Source organism: Pygoscelis adeliae, unplaced genomic scaffold, assembly GCF_000699105.1.
Source record: "Pygoscelis adeliae isolate BGI_AS28 unplaced genomic scaffold, ASM69910v1 Scaffold384, whole genome shotgun sequence".
Classification (NCBI taxonomy): Eukaryota; Metazoa; Chordata; class Aves; order Sphenisciformes; family Spheniscidae; genus Pygoscelis; species Pygoscelis adeliae.
In genome coordinates this window covers 139,007-155,210 of record NW_008824548.1, presented here as the reverse complement: position 1 = coordinate 155,210, position 16,204 = coordinate 139,007, and the positions used below count along the sequence as shown (strand labels likewise).

The 16,204-nt window shown below is 40.3% G+C and overlaps 1 protein-coding gene across 1 annotated transcript in view; it reads left to right on the top strand.

Annotated features, from left to right (window-relative positions):
• The first annotated feature begins 22 nt into the window (after positions 1–22).
• FOXJ2 (forkhead box J2) overlaps positions 23–16,204 on the top strand; it is a 25,307-nt gene continuing 9,125 nt past the window's right edge. Inside the window, exons 1-2 of the mRNA XM_009321869.1 lie at positions 23–1,116; positions 15,880–16,204. Of these exons, the coding sequence (XP_009320144.1) occupies positions 15,900–16,204 (305 nt within the window). The 5' untranslated portion in view covers positions 23–1,116; positions 15,880–15,899. The remainder of the gene's footprint in view (positions 1,117–15,879) is intronic.

Genomic DNA, 16,204 nt, shown 5'->3' with positions numbered 1-16,204 from the left:
CCGCCTCGCTGGCAGGCCGGGGCGCACCTGCCTGCCAGCCCCCTTCCCCGCAACTGGTGAGGGAGCTTAACACTTGCCCCCTTCCTCACTAACGAGCCAAGGGTGGGCAGAGACTCCCGGCACCAAGCCCTGGTAACTATCTAGAAGCAGGTCTGCTCTTCCTCGCTGTGGAATAGAGCCTCCTGGAGCTCCCTCAATACCTGTTTAGGGGAGAGGCATCCTCAGACCCCAGTTTCGGAGGATTGCGAGAATAACCCTTACCACCCCCTGCTACTGAGGAAATTCCTTTCCCAGACCAGATAGTAAGAGGGGAGTCTTCACAGAAGAAACCCCGTATGCCCAAGAGAGGCAGTCCCCAAGACAGAAATAAGCAGGAGCTCCAGGTACTTACCTAGTAATTTTAATTATTTACATCTGCTCACCAGGCAGCAGAGAAAGCAAAACAAGGGAGAGAAAGCAGAGGCAGATTTAGATATTATTCTTCCCTTTTCCAGTTGCTGTTAACCACGGGAGATAAAGGTAATTTCCAATACTGACCTCATCCTCCTTCATCCCAAGGAAGATCCCTCATTCCCTAATCCCAAGAGCGTTTTCTTCAGATATCCTGTGCAAGGAGAGAAGACACACCTCCCAGTTACAGGGAAAGGAAAAGGCAGATTTCGCTGATAATATCCACAGAGATAGCAAGAATTTTTTCGGAGAAAGAGATTTGCCCACCCTTAAGGACAAGGTGCACCTAGAGGAAAGAGAAGAGAGATTTACAGGTAGGGAGATTGGGGAAATTGGTCTCTGAAATAATCTGACAATCAGTGAAAAGGCTGTCTCCCGGGGGAACACCCCTTTAGTAGTCAGCTGCCAAAAGGGAGAGAGGATCTCCATCCTGGGATAAAATCAGCAGTTTTAGGGGACTGACAATCCCAAGCAGATTGTTTTAATACTCAAGATCCTGATTTCATCCACAATCCCTTCGCCCTCAAAATATTTCTTGAAGAAGCTCTTGGAATAGCTGACAGCAACGCTCTGAGGATGGGTCTCAGAGAAGGAGTGTGAAGGGAAGCACCCCAGAAACCAGCACTGAAGATAATCCACCTCCCTCCAGAAAATCTTCCAGAGTGAGTGACCACATTGTATCACCTCTCTATTCCTAGCTGTTCTTCCCTTTCGCCTTCTGTCTTTGTTTTCCATGTCTCTTCTCTCACTGTATCTGCTTTCCTTTTAATCTTTTCTCTCTGTTTCTAAACCTGTCCCCAGCCGCCTTTTTCTGCGTGTCTTTCTCCATCTCTCTCATTTAGCTCCCTTATATGCTATATGGGATTGACCTGATTCTTTCCCTCACTTCTTAGCTTATGGGAGACCTTGGCCCTATTTAATTGTAAGAAACCTCTCTGCCCTTTCCCTTCTACTTTCTTTCACTGGTGTATTCATCCTAGGCTCAGCCTTTATCATCACCGGTGTGAAATTAATTTCTGTCATTTGGGGGTCATTGAGAAGGATAATACTGGCCAAAAAAGCGTTGAGGAGACAGGAACAGTGATTTGTAGTGCTAGCGTCCAAGGATGCACCCATGGGGTTGGAGTGTCAGTTGTTCTCCATGTGGGTCCTACTATGCTCGTAACTGTGGGAATAAAATCATTGTGCGATGCAGACCTCTCTGTGCTTGGGAGCTGGGTGTACAGATCCCAGTGCTAGTACTCCAAGATGTGTGTCCTAATGTACCTAGGGGCTGTGGGATGAATTCTAGAGTGCCCTTGAGAGTGGGTTCTGTGGTGCTCAGGGGCCTGGGAATGAAAATCGTGACAGTGCTGGTGGAACCTGCTCTGAAAGCCAAAAGAAGCCATTCCGTTGCCACCAGTCTTCATCTGTGTTTTATGCTGTGTTCAGGGGCTAGGAATGTGAATCCTAATGCTAGTGCCGTGGTGAGCCAAGCTGGCTGCTTTTAGTAAATGAGGCAGTTAATTTCCAGTCACAAATGAGTATTCTGACACTAACGTAGTGATTTCCTGAGAAATCGAGTCCGAGGGAGACTTCATCTCAAATGAAGCCAAAGCAGATTCCCGTAGCAGAAGAATTGTGCCTAAGGATATCTCACCTGAGATATTCCTGTTTCTGTTCTCCAGTGAGACAGCAGTGAGGAAATCCAAGATCAGAGGGTCCTTGGCGAGGACAGGAACTCTTCTGGAATCCATTTGGGAGCACAGTGGTTAACTGGGAGTCCCTGAAGAAGGAACTCCTTGGTGTAATTTGCTAGCAAGATCAGACAAAAGATGCCAGGTCCCTCCAAAGTGATTCCCCATTTTGACAGAGAATTTTGACAGTTACCCGTAGCTTCAGAAGGTGCCTCTTTCTAAGGGAGGGCTGAAGCATGAAGCGTGCATATGTGCTGGGGGTACTGTTAGATGCCCTCCTACCTGTTGCCCTATAGTTATGCAATCAGCCTGTTTTGAGTACAGCTGTGTTATCTAGCACAAGGGAAGAGATAACTGAGGCATTTTGGCCTTTGTACATTCAAGGGGGTAACTGACTTTTCATGCTCCTGAGGTTAATTTACCTCACGCTGCCCCCTTCCTCACAGTAATGACTTGACATTTTTCAAGTGCTTTTGGCTCTGATGGATGCCAGGGCACTTTGCAGAATATATATGCCAGCCTTACAAAATTCTGCTCTCCCACAACAATTATCTTTTTGTATATGAAATGGTTTTTTCTTCATTATTAATGATAAAGATTAAGATTTTGTATTTGCTGCCTGAGCTTTAAATATTCATGACAGACATGCAAGGCTTAAAGTCGTATGCTGTAGAGTAATTGTTATTTATTTGTTAATTGCTGACAGGGCATTTAGTGCTGACTTGGACACACAAAATTAAGACAATCTCTGCTCTGAAGGTATCATAGTCTGAAACACAGCTATACAAAAGCTAGGACATACTGATAAATTTAAGGAAGGGAATAATTTTTAGAGAGCATAGCTCTTCAGTGTGATCATGGTATTTACATCAAATGTTTATCACAGGCGAAAATGCAGCTTTCTCTGAGGTGGAATACTGCAGCTGTTCTGCACCATTTATTTTATGCAAAAGTATCCATAAAAGAAAAAAAGGGAGAGTATTATTTATCTTCATAAAAGTGCAAGGTACTTTATAGACATATTTAAATGAAAGTGCCATGTCTTTAAGAGTTTACATTAAGAATGTTAAACCTGACCACCTAAAATTAGACTTTAAAAAACATATTTAGGTACCTAAGTAAATAGCCTAAGTCTTGTAAGTGCCCAGGAACGTAGAGTTGACTTCAACAGAAGCAATGAAGTCTTCAACGTTTGAGTAAGAGACACTTATGTGTGTATGGGTTTGTAAACTGAAATTTGGACATTCATGCTTCCAGAAGTTGACTTTTAAAGTTGAAACAGTCTGATCTTGGCCTATGTGCACTCGCTCATCTGAGAACTGAGTGTGTGGCATTTCTCAGGTAAGCCCTTAAGTAAAATGAAATGAGAAGGTCTAGAGAGTTACGTGAAAAGGTTTGTGTTACTGAAAGATCATGAGGTCATATTAACGTTTAAGTATGCGTTCTGTAAGTTCTTGGGTTTTATCTTGAAATCTGGTTCTGTCGGCAAGTTTCTAGGACAGAATAAGGAGTCAGAAAAGTTGGAATGAAATACAGTAAACAGTTTGAGGATATAATTTCCCAGTCCAAGACGGGGTTGTGACTACTGTAGTACTCTTTTTTTTTTTTTTTTTTTTTTTTTTCCTTCTCTCCTATAAAAATACAGCTGAATGCTCACGTCTCTGGAGAAGTTTTTTCTTACCCCAGAGGTACAGGTATCTTTGCTTACTACCTCCTCCCCTAAACTTCAGCTGACCTTCATATAGTGGGAGATTCAGTCTGCATCACAGTTTGGATCTTTGGCCCTTTACTTCAAGTGTCAGAAAGGAGGTATGGGTAATGGCAATGGTGATATGGACAGCTGTCCCTCAAGAGCAGGACTGAGCTGATTATCTCATTTTACACAGCTGTCAGACAGGAGTTACATCTCGGTCATTAGCAACCAAAAGATGCAATGCTTTTGGACTCATTTTTCCATTTGCTTCTCCCAACCTTGGGTAGAATTGTAACCAGTGACTTTCACACAGAACCCTCCTGTGTTTTGTAGTACTCCATTTGCAGAATCTGTTGATGAATGATGCTTCAGAATTGAAACTTTAAAAAATACTGTTTCTAGCATTTTTGGTCTGGAAAACAACTTTGAAAATAGGAGTATCGCCCAGATTAACGGACAGCCTAAAATGGTATCTCCAAAATGTTTGAACTCTCCAGTTGTGTTAACTCTGAAGCCTAAAGAAAAGCATTTAAATCTCTGTATTGCTGGGTGTTGCACGTCGTGTTATTTTAGCAAGAATATCCAGTTGATGCGTTCAGCTTCCAAATGCTTATCATCTTGGTAGGAGTCAGTATTGCTACTTGCTATCTATTCTGCTGTTGTTGTTTCCTTCTTCCTTCTAAGGGATATATGATGAGCTTAAAAATCTCTAACATATTTCTGCCCAGTACTCATGTTTTCACTTTTAAAGGCAGTCTGTGTGCGTGTATTACTGAGAGAGAGCAAGCATGCTGCAGTATGTTTTCACAATTAATTAATTGCAAATTTTCATTTTAAGTTTGAAATGAAAATTCAGAATACTGGGAATGTTTCAAAATTTGGAGACCTCGCAACAGAGTTTAGGACTGATTTAATGTTGTGTCCTGTGGTGCTTTACCAAGATTTGAACGAGACTGTCATTTTATCCTTCTGTCTTTGACCTGCCCCATCCTCTACCCCATCCTATTATGAACCTTGGAGTTGGTGTCTTAAACGTAGACGGCGCACAGATTTTGCTGGTTCCTGACCTTTGTGAACCCTTTTCTGAATCCTGTCCCGGGCTTCCTAGCATCCTGTCACAGTCAGGTTCCTCTCCTGCACCTTTAAGGCCCAGCGTGTTTCCACCCCGCCTACTTCTTTACTCTCATTTCCTCCTACACTCCACTCCTCCTCCCAGTTCTCTCTGTACAGCTCTTTGCATCTCATTTTCCATGCTGTCCCTTTGGCATTCTGGCCTGTGGTCCTATAAGCCTAAAATGCTGCTTCTCTCTTCATCAAGCAAGCATTCCTCATCTCCTCTGTAGGATTCTTCACTGGCAGGAATCCTTTCTTACTGCATCTCACAGGCCCTGCTCTTACTTCCACACCTGCATTTTGACCTGTTCTTGGTTTGGCTTTCATTAGATTATATGCTTGTGGACACATAGTGTTTTTTGTCTGAGGTTATGTCAAGAACCCTGTTCTTTTTTACCACTATATAATAAATAGAATTTTGTTCCTCTGAAAATATCCAGTCCTGCTAGGCTGGGGAATGGTACTTTGTCTCCATAATCCGACTCATTCATTCTCCCACCCTCCCTTCTTCTCTGCCCCCTTCCCTTCCTCAGGAATAGCTGGATTTTAGTTGGTTAGAATGAAAAGCCCTTGCGTTACGTTCTCGGGTTCCTTCCAGCACTTCAGGATCTTGGTTTTGAGAATTTGGGTGAACAGTTTGTGCAAGGCCCAGTACCTCGTTCCTCATCTTTCTAAGCTGGGCAGTTTACTTGATGTGAAGTCAAGAAATAAGGGAATGTGTGTTCTTTTTTGGCCCTTTTTTATGTATAAGAGAGACTGAGTAATGAGGGAGAGGGGGAGATGACGAGTGAGAGCTTTTATACCTCAAGGAAAAAAATATTTGCTTTTTTGTTTTTTTACAATTAGCAATTCAAATTTTGTTTATGCTCTCTGCTGTATAAAGACTGTGGCTGATTATAGCAGAAATATGTAATTACTGTTTAAAGTTCAAATCTGAATAATTGGGAAGGAATCTGAACATTTGTGGTCACAAATTAAAGGAGCAAAGTTTCTGAATTCTCAGTTTCCCCCAAAAAACTATTGTTAAGTAAAACCAAAACAATTCTCCCTCCCCATCAGGAACTTGCAGAGAAAAATAAACAAGCTGCTAAAATACCTCTGAAATTCCCTTTTTCTCTACCTGAACAAAGCAGACAAACTTTGAATGCAGAGAACTGGTCTGGGATTTGGGAGACCTGTGTTCTCTGCATGGTTCTGCTACTCCTTTGCTGGCTGACCTTGGGCTGCGTGCTTCTCCATGTATGGTTTCCCATTTATCCTGGAATAGGTTATTCACCCTTTATAAGGGTTCCAAAGTATAAGGATGAAAAACACTTTATAAGGGCTGGTTGTTCTTCTTGCTGTTGATTACTTTAACTACAATGTGATATTGAACTCAAAACCTCTATGTGCCGCTTTTTCTGGCGTTAAGAAACAGTGAAAGCGTGATGCCCCAGTTAATTTTTGCTTCATGGAAGGACCTGTGACTCCAAAACAGAAAGCTCTTGTACGATGTCTGCGGCCTAGAACTGTTTTTTAAGTTGACTTAAGTATAGATATTCTGACTCCCTTGAAGCTTCTCTTAAGATCTCTAATGACCTTTTCTTGGCCAGGTCTCAGGGTCTCTATTCCATCTTCATCCTTCTTGGCTTCCCTGCTGTTTTTGACACTTGATCGTGCCCAGTCTTGAAATCTTGTCCTCCCTTGACTTTTGTGTCAGTATTTTCCTGGTTTCCCTCCTACTGTTCTAGTCATTCATTCAGTAGCTTCTGCACTAAGCTATTTACCTTCCTCCATTTATTTTTTTTCACGAGTTAGACACAAAGACCCTCCTCCGGTATCCTCTCTTTGCTTTTCTTTACCTCCTTCATGCCAGTGATATTAAATTATGCAACTTGGCATACCACCTTAACATCTTTTTTGAATGATTTGCTGCAAGTTTAAGACTGCTGAGGCCAAGATGGAACTCCAGAAAGCTCCTTTGAGATTTCCCTTTGTTTCCTGCTTTCCTCTGTTGCGAGCCTCCACAGTTGGGCCTATAACATGGGTTTGCTCACACTCTTCTTGCTCTGCACATACAGGATAGGGGCTCATCTTCCAGTTTCATGGCCTGAATCTCCTGCTTCTTCTTTCTTGGTCTCTTTGGGGTAACCCCTATGCTTTCTCCTTCATTTACCATCCTGGTTACTGCTAGCTGTTCTTGCTGGCCTCTGACAATTGTGTTACCTTCTTGTAAAAATCCAATTACTGAAGCTGTCCTCCTGGCATGTTTTCTCAACATGTTGCCATCTCCTCCTTGACAAGCCTGTTCGTTGGCTATCATCCACCACATAAAGTTCCAGCTTCTTCTACTCACTCTAAGGGGCCTTCACATTTATGTTTCTTCCCTATCTGTCACTGTCTCTTATACGCTCAAGCATGACATTGTGCTTTTCCATTTCTTGCATGAGCACCTCTTCACATTCTTCCTCAGCTGACTCATACCTTGATACATGTAGGAAAATTGCCAGCCAATAGAGGCCAGACTTACTGGAAACTACTTATTTGCATATTTGAAAATTATTCAAAAGGTCTAACTGATACTCAGTGGTAGTTGTCTTATTACATGTACCCTCCTCTCCCTGGCTTCTTTTGTAAAGGGTGACTGCAAAAGTAAATAAAGATCATCATGAGCAAAGATACAACATCGCAAAGACTAGGAAGGTCAGGGTTGGAGCAGAATAATATTTACTTGCAGTTGCAAGGTGGCAACTGTGGCAAGTATGTGTGTGGAAGAAAGGGGCTTCTTTCAGTATCTGTAAGGAAATGAACAGGAGATTTAGTTTGAGGATGATACAGAAAATGGAGCATTTTCTTGAGTAGGATGCAGAAAGCCAAGTAGCAATACTAGTGTTTTAAGCCAGAAGAAACTGTTAATGGGTGTGTGTTCCTTGCTAGTGTGGTTCTGAATCCTCTTGACCTTCAAGCTTGGAACAAATCTTTACAAGTTGTGAGCCTGGCTAGGGATTGTCAGGTGGTTTGTCTCCTGGAAGACAGTTCGGTCAGTTTAGTTCAGAATAACAGCTATCAGAATAGTGAAAAGGAATTATGTTAAAACAGTGGTTGAGATCTAATTTATGAGCTTCACACAGTATTACTTGATTTTTCCAGGCATTCTCCAACTTCAATTTTCGCTGCACTTTGCTTCCAAACTCCTCTTCAACAAGCTTTTCTGCAGTGCTTTGGTAATCTTAACTCTGGGAGCATCTGCTGTATGTACATTTTGGCCATGTGGTATCCGACTAATCTGCACTTGATACCAATTTCCTTATTTTCTATGAATTCAGTACATAGTTCTTGCTAGTGCTTGATACCCATTTCCACAAGTGGGACAGAATGGGTTGTGGCTTGTTTCAGCAACTATTGCAGAGTTCATACTGACTAATCTGTTTTCAGTGGTTCAGCCTTTGGTGAACAGGTTCTGACCACGTGCAGTCAGATTTTCATTTCCACTATGCCTGGCTGGCATTCATTTAGACCTGGGAGCTCTCTTACGTAGAAGCTTTGTAGTATTACTGTTATTAAACTGCAAGGTTAACAGTAATTTTTCACTGATAGACCCATTTTTTTTTAATGGGAATAAGAATACAGTGTTCATTTATAAGTGCATGTTGCATTCTTTTAACCTGGGTTTCTGTACCTATCGTTGCAACGATGTGAAGATCTTCTGAGCAAGATATTCTGCATGTTGATCTACTTCTGATGTTGTCTCTAATTTCAGAGACAATCTGGGTATCATATCAGTGTTTGCATATCCTGTACTGAAGGTTTACTACTGGATGTGATTCTGATAGGCAGCTAAAATTGAAATCCTTCTCTTCAATCTGGGTGCTCCTACAAGGCTGTGGGAAATACCTTCTCTTAGATACAGTTTCTCTACCTGGTTTCCAAGGGGAAATTTCATTCCAGATGTGTGCTCATAAATTTGAATTATTCCAAAAACAATAGCCAATACCTTTCTCAGTGTAAGAGTAATTGTTCTGTTAATATTCTTGAAGCAAATGCCAAAGATTTCTCTTGCCTGCCTTGGCATATGTTTAGAATTACAGCTCCTACTTCCAATGGCAAGAGTGGAGGGATGCTGTAGAGACATTTCTGCGGCGGTGATGTATTTTCATTGTGCTTCTTCAAAGTGCTTGGTTTACTTTTTACTTCAAATCTGTTATTGGGAGGGTTGTCATGGGACATTTGGCTTATTATTGGAATAAATCTTTTATAGTAGTCTTATTACAAAGAAAATAATTTTCAGCTCAAAAGTATTTTAGGCATACCAGTATTCTCAGTATCATTTGCTGTTTTCTTTTGACAGGTGTTAACATATTCCCTACTTTCACTTGTGCAGCACCATAAATAAGCAAACTAATCTTAACTTTGAACACATATTTTTCAGACTGTCTGAGGGGTCTCTGCAATGTTTGTGTAGTATTTCTCGCTGCATTTTTGCTGCATGTTTATATAGCAGACAACAAAAATATTTGATTAGTTGGTCTTATTAAAATCTGGCAAGGCACTAGCTATGCTTGATCCTAGCCTTTTATGCCTTTAAAGATACTGTTTCCCTTGACAAAAGAATATTTTAGACTTTGGCTGTAATGCCATCTGTTGGTAAGTTTAAATAAGCAGGTCAGGTTTTGTAAACTATACCATTTTGTCAGTTTCATACAAGACTAGTACATAATTGCTTTTGGAATTGGATCCTGATGCACTTCCAACATGGGGGTTTTGGTGACTTTATAGTCCCCACAAGACTTCATGCTTCATTAGTTCCAAGAATGCATGCACAGTCAGTGCCATTCATTCACTAAATTCAAAATACAAAATTATACCCTGCTTGTGCACCTTTCACAAAATGGAGGGAATTGAAAGGTCCTATGTTAAAATGTGCTGTTATGATATTTATGTAGTTAGTAACTATTATGAAAACAAGTTTGTTTTCTTTTTATTTTTCCTTGAGACTTAATACGAACCTTGTGTTGTTGAGATTTCTGTTTGTTAAAGGAAAACCCTATCTGTATAACAATTTAATTATAACAAAACTATTAGTTCAATGATATATATTAGGCTATACATGGTCTTAAAAGTTTTCATCTTCCTCTAACTCTGATTTTTCCGTACGATCTTAGTGTGTTGTGTTGTAACTTCTAGCAAACTTCCAGTTCAGGATACCATTACTGTACCACAAAATAGCATCGAACATTCAAAGCCATTCCGTCTTGCACACTAAGTAGTTTTGAGTAGGGGTATAGAGTCAGACCACTGTGACATGGACGGACGCAGATTGTGACAGTTCATATTCGTATAGGTGAGACCACGCTGTGTTTTCTTAGGTGACAGTAACTTCCTTTGGTTGAATTCTTTTTTCCTTTGTGGTTCATGACTAGTGAGAACTCTGTGCCCCTTATTACCACATCTGCAAGCCTATAGTTTATTGGGGAAATGTTTTTCGGCTTGTTCTACTGCTCCCAAAGAAGGGAAACGTGGTTTTAGGGTATGATGATTTCGCTTCCCTCTTTACCCCAGGGACTGGTTTTCCTCCTTTCGTATGGCACTGCAGACAGAAGTGTACTTTCAAACTGCAGTGCTTTTCTTTTGGTTTGCTGATATACTAACGTGACACCTACCACTCCTTCCAGGTTAAGTTTCATTTTATGAACAATACCCAGCAGCCTCTCTCTTCCTTCTGGGTTTGATTCCAGAACGTAAACATTTCCTGAAGGCTTCTCACAAAGCCTTGTGAGAATGTACCTCATTTGGTAGTTACCAAAATGATGGATAACAATTTCAGACTATGCAGGTAATTGGTATCCTTTTTTTCTGTTTTCTTACATGAAACAAATATCTCTCAGTGAGGATGTTTGCTTAGAGAAGGTAAGATTTTAAGTGTTTTGTTCCTGCCCTCTTAGTTCACACCACCTTATTTTTGAGGGAAAGCAGACGTCTTAAAATGGCAAATTCTTCTTCCTGCCAGAGTTAGCAAAATTGATTCTTTTCCCCTTTCTGTATTGGCATAAGAATACAGGTTTCTTGCATGTGTAATTTACACAAGTATGTAAAAATTGCCTTTTTCCATCAAAGTAAAAGCTGTCCGTTTCTGCATGCATGTGGTATTCTTGTGTGTTACTTTTCTTCCTTACTTTTTGAGGCAGTTTGCTCTAATTGATATCCCACTCACCTTTGTGTTTCAGAAGGGTTGCAGTCAAACAGTTCTTTTTTGTCAGTTTGTTGGGTTTCAGGTTTTTTGTTTGTTAAATACCTCAGAAGCTAGGTGTATCTCTGAGTATATTAGGTGGATATGCTTAGTTAGATCACTGGATCTGTGTTTCAGGCACCTAAATAGAAGTGGCCTTATTTTTATACGTGTTCTACAGCAATGTCTCTCACTGCTTGGTAGTCTGTTGTGCATGTCTTCCTTCTCAAAGTTTATGTCGAGAAACCTAAGTTGAGTCTCTTTTGAATGTTTTGCCAGTAGTGTTTCATTACATTGGAATAGCAGCAAATAAAGCAACAGTGAAAGTAAATATAGAAAAGTAAATGTAGAGATTTATTCTAGAATATGCATCTTCTGCAGGCTGTGCACAGCGTAGTTTCATTCATTGTATGACTCTGCTTCAGTCGTAACCGATTCTGACTGGCCAGCCTTTGAGTTCAGCCTTAGATAATGTTTCAGGCTATAAATGTTTATTAACTGCATTCAATATGACCCTTAGAGTGCTGTTCCCCACATTTCATACATTTTTCAGTCCTGATATATAAGTGGCAGTGATCTTGGATAAGATCTGACTGGCTTAGAGCAAGTATTTGCAAAATAGCAGCGCAGGCAAAGTACAGATTTCTTCAGTCCAGCGGCAGGGATAGTACAATCTGATAGACAGAAGGCTGCCTTGCATTTTCAGCCTGAGGTTCGATTTGCTAGTTGCAAATATTCAAAGTAAGGCAGTAGCTTTCCTGGAAAGCTGTAATGAAGTATTACTAGTCCCAAGTGAATTAGTGGTTTTTAAAAGGTATTCAGTGCTGGGATTTTCTTTAATGATTATTACATTTTCCTTATGAATTAGACAGATTCTCATCTGCTTAATTGTAGTTTTGGATCAGGGCTTGGCTGTCATTTTTGCATCTCTCTGACCTGTCTTGACTTGGGGTTGTACTGGAACTAGTTAGTGCTTGAGAAATGAAGACTCTGCAGTCAATTTCCACCTGTTGATGGTGGTTATGACTTGGCTACCTTACCCTTGGTTTTTAAAGTCAGCCAAATACATAAACAGATACCATTTACCATGTAAAGTTGGAGATTATGAATTCTGGTCTTCGACTTTCTTTTTACTTCTTTGAAGTTAATTCTGGCTTGCTAATATGGTAGGATTTTTTCTAAAACGCTCTTGATTTCAGTTCAATGTGTTTGTTAGTCATTAGTATTTTTTTTTCTTTGTTTGAGTGGGATCATAAGAGAAGAGCTTGAAAGAAGATTTGCCAGGCAATAAACTGGGAGGGGAAAGTTGGAAGAATCATCAGCTGCTCTGGTCTAGCTGCAGTCTTGTTTTATCATACCATTAAGTAGTGTCAAGCTGGTGTACTGCTTGGATCAGGTGAATGAGAGATGCAGCACAAATTATAGCAAGTATTAGTGTTATAGTAAGTATTCTTTCAAATAATTCAGTCGCCAATTACACTAAATTATTTTTGTACCAACAGTGTTCTGGAATTGCCACCTTACCTGAGTTTTGACTATGCCTGATTATTACAGATCCCATATTGCCAGGATACAGACTTACAAACCCAGTAACATGATCAAGTATAATCTTGGAGAAAAAAATCTTATTCCACTGCTTTGAAATTTCCCATGTGATTGTTATTGGGTCTGAGTCTTCACTTTCTGTCCTAAATTACTGTCTAGCGTATGTGTTCTTAAAAACCTGCTGTATTTTTACTGAAAAGCAGTTGTTTCATTACTGGGTGATTAGTGCATATGTATACACAGATATATATATTTTTTTTATTTAAGATTTTGGGATTTTGTTTTCTTGTCAAAAATTTTTATAAACCAGGGAATGAAAATATTCAGATTCTTAGCGTGGGTGTAATGTGACCCAATTCTAACCTTGCTTGTCTCCCTGACAAGTGTATTTTACACAAATATGCAAAATTGTGTATTTGACGATTGGCATGTTGCATATCAACCTTACATTTTACTGCATAGCTAATCATCCCAAATGCTCTACTGACACAACCTGGGTGAATCTGAAGCTCTGTGAAAACTGCAGTGTTTTCTTCTGCTTCTTGAATTTCTTGTGTTTCAGATTGGTATCTTAATCTGCATAGGCTTTTATAACCTACTTTTCTTGATTTCTGTGCTTGTCTTTAAAAAAAAAAAGGGGGGGGTGGCTGGGAAATTTGTATTTATTTTACTTTGGATTTGTATTGTTAGTACAACTGATATTTCATAATGGTTTAACATGCATATGATAAGCAGCAGTAATTTGTTCTCTGATTGCACTGTGGAAATTAAAATTTATATGAGGCACACTTACAAAATTAAGGATTCAACTGATATTTAGTTCATGTTTGTTTTCTCCCAAGTTGAATACTACTTTTAGTGAGGGCTGTACCTGTAAAGTTACCATGCAGATGCAGCTGTGTTTCAGTTACGTGGATACCTCAGCAATCTGTCCATCCCCACTGGATAAAAATACATTGTTGCTTTACCTTTGTATAATTCAGGAAGGAATAGTGCTGCTTTTTTTTTTTTTTTAATTTAAAATGTTTGAGATTAGATCAATTCAGCCAAAAAGAGCTATATTCAATAAACAACGACTTGAGGAGGGTGGATGATGGAAAGCCTTTTGCAGCTCTGATTGTCTAGTTAGCTGTGTAGCAAGTAGTCATCACTATCATATGTGATAGTGTGGCAGATGAGTAGATGGATAAGTTAGTAGCAGTTCGGCTTTTCCTTTCCTCCACAGACAGAAAAATGTTTCCACTCGCTACAGATACTGTAGTGCTGCAATTTGACTTCTCAGTCTGTGCGTGCGTATGAGTGTGAGTGATAATGTTAGCTGTGCAATTAGGAGGTGTTTTCTGAGCCCCAGGGCTCTGGAGCCACAGCTTACGGTGGTTGAGGGATGGATTTTGTTGGGGTATTGTGTAAGTGTTTGAGCCCTAAGAGGTGCAATGAGCACATGCGTGAAAATGAAAGGTTTAGAGCATACAAATGTGTTAGAGTGTAGATGCTTTTGTGCTGTGAGAGCACCTCAGTGCAGAAGTGCAAGGTATAATGCATATGGTTGTGGGGGAAGAACAAACAGGGAGCTTCTGTGTCAAAATGCTGGGTGCATCTGTCTCTGGATCTGTGCATCCACACTGTGTTATTGTCAAATACCTATTTTTAGAATGAGTATCTAATTGGTATTCATGCAGATGGGTGTCTCCCTGTCTCATCTGATCTGCTCATCTGAATGATGCACTTGGTGGGAGGTGTCCACTGATGAATCTTTCGTAGGCAAAGTGCGTTCATGTCGGTCTGTTCTTTCTTACATGTACGCATGTGTTTAATTTGTTACATGAGTGTGTACGTAAGTATGTGCATGTGTGTTTGTGCATTTACCTTTTGTATGCACTAGCATGCTCAAAGATAGTATCATCTGATCCTCTAAAAAGATTAATTTAAAAAATGAAAGACGCAGAACTTGCAGCCCTTCAAGACATGATTCTTCTCTTTATGCAAAGAATAAGTGCAGAGCAGTGCAGGTTGTGGCCATGGAAACTTAGCTACCTCAGTCCAGACTTCAAGGGATTGCTCCTAGTATAGTGATGCAGCCAATTATGAATAAGAATGATGATCTTTCTGCTGCCTTGACTACTACAAAAGACAGCATACAAGTTTGTGTGCTAAGTGTACAAGTTCGTACAAGTTCATGCTGCTAAATATTTTCTTCATATAAAATAATTAAGTAGAAAACCCTGGGTACAAGCGCCAGCCATGTTTGACAGGTGTGTTTTATTTTTATGAGGGGAAATATATAATATTTATGAGCGGAAAGATCCTGAGTCTGTTTCCACCCTGTGGCAAACTTGTTGTGTGACTTTGGACAAGCAAATTTTTCTTGTGTCTCAGATTTGGGGAAAATACTTGCCTGTTATACTGAGAATTAAGCAAGATTTATTTCAATAAAGTGATATGTATATTTAGGAAAAATGGGTTGTGGTAGGCAAAGCTTTAACTATTATGAGCTTAATATAGTCTGTTCCACCTTGACATGGTAGATGTAATTATCTATATATAGTATTATGCATGATCTTGGTGTTTTAAAATGAGGTATGTAATCCTAGCTCTAAGGAATAGATTCATTATAATGTCACCTGATGCAAAAAGAGAAGCTAGGCCTTAGGGAGAAGTGATTCTTCTGCCCAAATTAAGATAGTCACAGTCCTGACTTTTCCAGATGATCTAATTAAATTGTGTTTTGTATATGGCATGAAGGACTATTCCCTTTTAGCTATGATTTTCCTCTTACCTGATGCAGTAAACCTACTGGATTACAGGTGATCTTGGTGAAGGGTTCCAAGGTTATATTGCTTACATATTAAAGGAGTGAATGTGATACAGCTGCTGAAAAGGCTCCCCTTCCTTTGAATAGATCTTAGTTCTTCATCTGGGAACAGTTGGGATGCTCTGGGTAAGACCATCCTAGCAATGTTACTGTCAGCACTGTCCCAGCTACTATCGGCAAGGATGGTCCTCCCAGACACACAGACATAGGCCTTTTTGGATGATTCTGTCTGGCTGTGAGTAAGGTCTATGAAGTAGGATGATCTTCACACACGTATTTATGATAGGGGGAGAAGCAGAGGAGGAATGCAGATGGATGTTTCTGTTCTTAGGGTTCAACTTGTTTGTATCTCAGGAGTTCCCTTTCTGCTGCTTTCTCCTCACAGATACTCCTGCTTCCAGCATCATGGCCTCTGACCTGGAAAGCAGCCTCACTTCCATAGACTGGCTCCCACAGCTTACTTTAAGGGCTACTATTGAAAAATTAGGGGGTTCCTCACAAGCAGGACCTCCAGGGACTGCCCGAAAGTGTCCCCCAGGCTCACCGACAGATCCCAATGCCACCCTGAGTAAGGATGAAGCTGCAGTGCACCAAGATGGGAAGCCACGTTACAGCTATGCCACTTTGATCACGTATGCCATCAACTCATCACCTGCCAAGAAGATGACGCTTAGTGAGATCTACCGTTGGATCTGTGACAACTTTCCCTA